The sequence below is a fragment of the Aristolochia californica genome, unplaced genomic scaffold (assembly GCF_029961685.1).
Source record: "Aristolochia californica isolate CCGP_79_NKW_82.1479 unplaced genomic scaffold, dmAriCali1.0.hap1 SCAF_6, whole genome shotgun sequence".
Taxonomy (NCBI): domain Eukaryota; kingdom Viridiplantae; phylum Streptophyta; class Magnoliopsida; order Piperales; family Aristolochiaceae; genus Aristolochia; species Aristolochia californica.
The window spans coordinates 37,326,718-37,330,951 of NW_027182257.1; the positions used below are offsets into that span (position 1 = coordinate 37,326,718).

The window sequence follows — 4,234 nt, forward strand, 5'->3', positions numbered from 1 at the left end:
AGATGAAAGTTGACATCTCAACAGCCGGCAGTTGAACAAAATCCTGTCATCTTCTCCGACAGAATAAGCAACCAACATCGCCAAGCTTCCACTTAAAATACATACTCTTGGTGGGGGATATTTCCATGTCTCCAACAAAAATTAGCACATGAAACCGCGATGAACAATTATTTTAGGAATGGAAGACAGTTTCTTTTGTTTATAACAGGTTTGGATCGATCCCGTCGCAATTAAAAATCTTGGGTGAATTACTGATCTTCCGCCTGTATTACGAGGAGTGGCTGGGCCAATTTCTTTTTTCTTTTTGTTTTTTGTTAATGAGTAATTCGCGAGCATTAGTAGGAATATTTAAGATGGACTTTTGCAAATACGCCAAATTGCCATCCATTTTTGGGGCCTACGGATGAGTAATTTTTGGAGCATTCGGGAGATCTCGACTTGCAAAATTGGAGGTGGTGGGACGTCCATTCGGGAAGGAGTGGTTGAAAATTCCAGTACAGGAAAGACATCCATCCAATCTAACGAGGAAATGTCAAAATCTGAAACGGGTTTTGGTTAAACATCGACTTTGTTTAAGGTTTGCTCCCAATATGATGAAAAAGAGAGGAGAAAGTATGAAGGGACTTAAAGGACATCCTCCATAACTGAAGTAAACAATGATAGAAGGGTAGACACATGGAGCACCCTCTGCAATCTTCACTGTCCTCGAATGTCTGTTCAATTGGCTTGACGACCAAAAACAAGCAATCTCTTAAGAGGTCTCACCTTGTCTCTCTGCCAAAAGAGAGAACATGGAGGTTAATCCACTTTTCAGTAAAACCTTAGTTTTGAATTGAATGTAGGACAAGCTAATTGTCGGTAACTCTTAATAGCAATTTTGGGTCCACTCCCTCCAAAAAGATAATTCACCATTCATGAAGACAGGTATTTATAGTTCACATATAGATTAGATTTACATGAACACACCAAGAAAGGCCTAAAGCTCAACCAGTAAAAGCTTTTTTTTTTTTCAATTCTGATCCAACATAGAAAGCTTTCTAGAGAGAAGTATGGAACATAAATAGCAAGAGCAGAAACTGACCATGCTTTTACTGCATCATGAAAAAACGAAGGAGGAAGAAGAAGATAATAATAAAGAGAAGATGCTCAGTGAGGCCAATAGGCAAAGCAAAGTCATCCACCCAATAGATGTGGTCCTAATACTTCTTTCCAATAAGCAGAAGCAGCTGAAACTGGAAGCCTCTTGTTGGAGAACCGCTCTATAACTGGTATGACGTCACAATATTGGGGGACGATTCGCCTTTATTGCACTCAACCATACTTGCTTTGAACATGTCCTGGGTTGTCTGATTGCAGAATTATTCAAAAATAATATTCTATGGCTGCGGTGTTATCTGTATGGGTCCACCCACTGATTTCCAACAACATATACTATCAATGAATGCCCCCACGACCTTTAAATCCAGGACCCAGTACTGTCGCCTTGGAATAATGGCCAGAGCATCAAGACAAATCACCATTTCAAAACGCCAATGCGGATGGAGAAGAATCGAGGGGAACCCTAGAAATTTATCTCCAGCTGTCCAACCCCTAGGCTTCCTCTTTTGATAATTCAGATTCAACCCTTCTTTTTCTCATGATTGAGCTTTTCATTATACTTAACAGCTCTTTTTCTGCTATAATGATCTTATGTTAACAAAAGATATTACAAATTCAAGATAGAACTAAAACAATAGCATTATAAAAGAATTAGATAGAAAGAAAGAAAGATGTAACTATTTCTATTTCCTTCTGTCTGTTCATCAATCAGACGTTGAATCTATATAATGTCTACAAATGACAACCCTAATTTCTCGTGCAAAATCATTATTGAGAAAATGGAGAGAGAGCACCCTCATCACTAACCCATTTATTTCTGATGAATCAATGGGGAATCTTAGACCCTCTTCAGAACCTAAATACAGAAAAGAATCGAAAAAGAAGACCAGACAACTCATCACCACACAGAAACATGACAATCATATACACTTACTCAAAAAACTCCCAATTAAGCTTAGAGTTTGTAGTTGAAGTCGAGGGAGGCGCAGCAGGAGTCGCATCAAATGTCTCCCATTTTGTCGTTACCAATACCGCCGGCGACTGTTGGCGGGGCGGTGCTGGAGATGGGGGCACCGCCGTTTGCCGATTGCCGTTTGGCGTAGCGTTTTTTATCTTCAACAGATCGAGAGTTTCAACATATTTCTGCACTCTACTCACCTGAAGAGATAATAATACAACCACCACAAGTTTGTGGAAATAAGTTTTTCTTGTGCCAGGAAATCAAGAACGGGAGCTCATTACTGCAAGAGCATACCTGCATTCTCCTCTGTAATTTTGCATCTCCATCAGCCATAATACCATCCAATTTTATAAGCTGAGTCATCAACAGTTCGCTCAAGCTCAATACATCCTTCTCGGCAACTTTCCCCCCTCTAGAAATGAGGGATTCGAGAGCAGAGACCTGAAAACAGAGAAAGTCAACCTGGGTTCCTTGCCTTGTTCTCGCAAAGTACAATGCATTACTTCATTTGACCACAATCACCTGTCCGGCGAGATTATCGACTTCTAAACTGATTTCAGATACGGACTTCGCCGCCTTCTCCATCTTCGCGTTCCTCCTCATCTCAAGATACCGTCTCTCTTGGCTTGTTGGATCTTCGAGTAAAACGATTTTAGATCGATTCTTAACGCCCGATAAATCAAGATATGCAGTATTGTCCCTCTCTTTGTCTTTGAAGAGTAGTTTCTGGTCTTGCGGATGCAGTCCAGTCAGTGCCGACAGTTGTTTCTTCAATTCCCCTGCATTTCCTCGAAAGACAAACTAGTTTAGTAATCACTATCTAACGCCAAAAAAAAGGTCCAAGTCGATCGGAGATCTGAAAAGAAATTTTACCGAAAGTGGCTTGAGAGCTGATAAAAACTTCATGCATGGAGGAACCGTATTTGACCCTAACTTTAACGACGGGAGCCAGAGCAGAATCTCGATCAGAGTCGGGATTCCGCTTCTGAACGAGCATCCCGCCCGGTCTGAGCTCCCAGTCCACTACGGCGCCGGCGTTCGGCATATCCGAACTTTTGCTTGTTGGAGGATTCGCGGCATTCATCCTCATTCGCATCATTTCACAGCAAGTATGACTACTTCAAGAAGCTCTTTCGATAGAATAAAAAAAAAAAACGCGGCTAGAGTCGGGACCTCTTCGTCGATGAATAAACTACAACATAAACCTCAGATCTCTCAGAAGGCTGCTCTGGAAAAATCTCCAGTGGATTCCACGAAAACCATCTATGACCTGGAGAGCATACGAAAGACTCGCGATTCTCGCATTAACCGATTGGCCAGACTTTCTCCAAAGAACTCAAAGCTGCCGCGTTTGAACTTTCCGCGTGGTAAATATAACGGCTGCCGAAAGACTTTGATCCTCTCAAGCTCCTTGCTGAAATTGAGGTAAGAGGAACGAAACCTCGAAGACTCGAGCCTTCCACTGGTCAGCAAAACCAGTGCAGAACAAGAACGCCCGACAAACTCAAGTACCTGAAAACTCGGCCGGAAACCTCAGATCTTCCCTATCAACGCCTTGTAGCCTCAGAGTGTATCGAAGAAGCAGAATCAGAACCCTTCCCGTCTACCACCGCCTACAAAAACGCCTGCAAATCGAAATACAGGAGAAACAAAATGCGTAGAACGCCTTTCTCCCGTTCTGGAACCAACGTGAAGTTTTTTTTTTGGGAAGAGAAGAATTAAAATCAGAACGAACCTGCAAAGAGAGAACGAAGAATATATATACAAATTGAAAAAGAAAGTGAGAAATATAAAAAAAAACAGGAAAAGAAGGCAACGACAGGCGAAAGCCTCCACGGCTTCGGTTCAAAGGTTACAGGAAATGAAAAGAAAAGCCCCGAGAAGAGAGACGGCTTTCCTTTTCAAGTCTTTAACTTTCATCGTTTTACAGCGCAAACAGAAGCCGCCAGAAGGAAAATCTCACCAAACCCTCCACGGGCTTCATCTTGGACTTGTACTCGCGCGTGTAATAATGTTTTTAGCACACGAAAACGCCACGTCTCCACACGCGCGTGTACTCAACCACGGCAGCCGGCGGAGGATTTAGGGTTCACGATCGCCCACGTAACTTCCGGACACGTCTACCTGAAATCGACGGTTTCCAAATTTTAACAGGGGAAAGTTTGGGGAAAATTC

General features: G+C 42.3%; 1 protein-coding gene across 3 annotated transcripts; it reads right to left on the minus strand.

Annotated features, from left to right (window-relative positions):
• Positions 1 to 530: 530 nt before the first annotated feature.
• LOC137934746 (BAG family molecular chaperone regulator 1) lies at positions 531 to 3,925 on the minus strand. Of its 3 annotated transcripts, none has more exons than XR_011109207.1 (6): positions 2,933 to 3,925; positions 2,582 to 2,838; positions 2,354 to 2,500; positions 2,033 to 2,256; positions 1,082 to 1,673; positions 531 to 774 (listed from the first exon to the last, which is right to left on the minus strand). XR_011109207.1 is itself a non-coding variant. In XM_068779265.1 (5 exons), exons 1-5 carry the CDS (start codon positions 3,156 to 3,158, stop codon positions 762 to 764), a joined length of 867 nt encoding a protein of 288 aa, XP_068635366.1. In that variant the 5' UTR covers positions 3,159 to 3,925; the 3' UTR covers positions 531 to 761. The 3 variants fall into 3 exon arrangements, 1 of the variants encoding a protein (XP_068635366.1); XR_011109206.1 differs by having other exon boundaries at positions 1,082 to 1,676; XM_068779265.1 differs by lacking the exon at positions 1,082 to 1,673.
• Between the last annotated feature and the right edge of the window lie 309 nt (positions 3,926 to 4,234).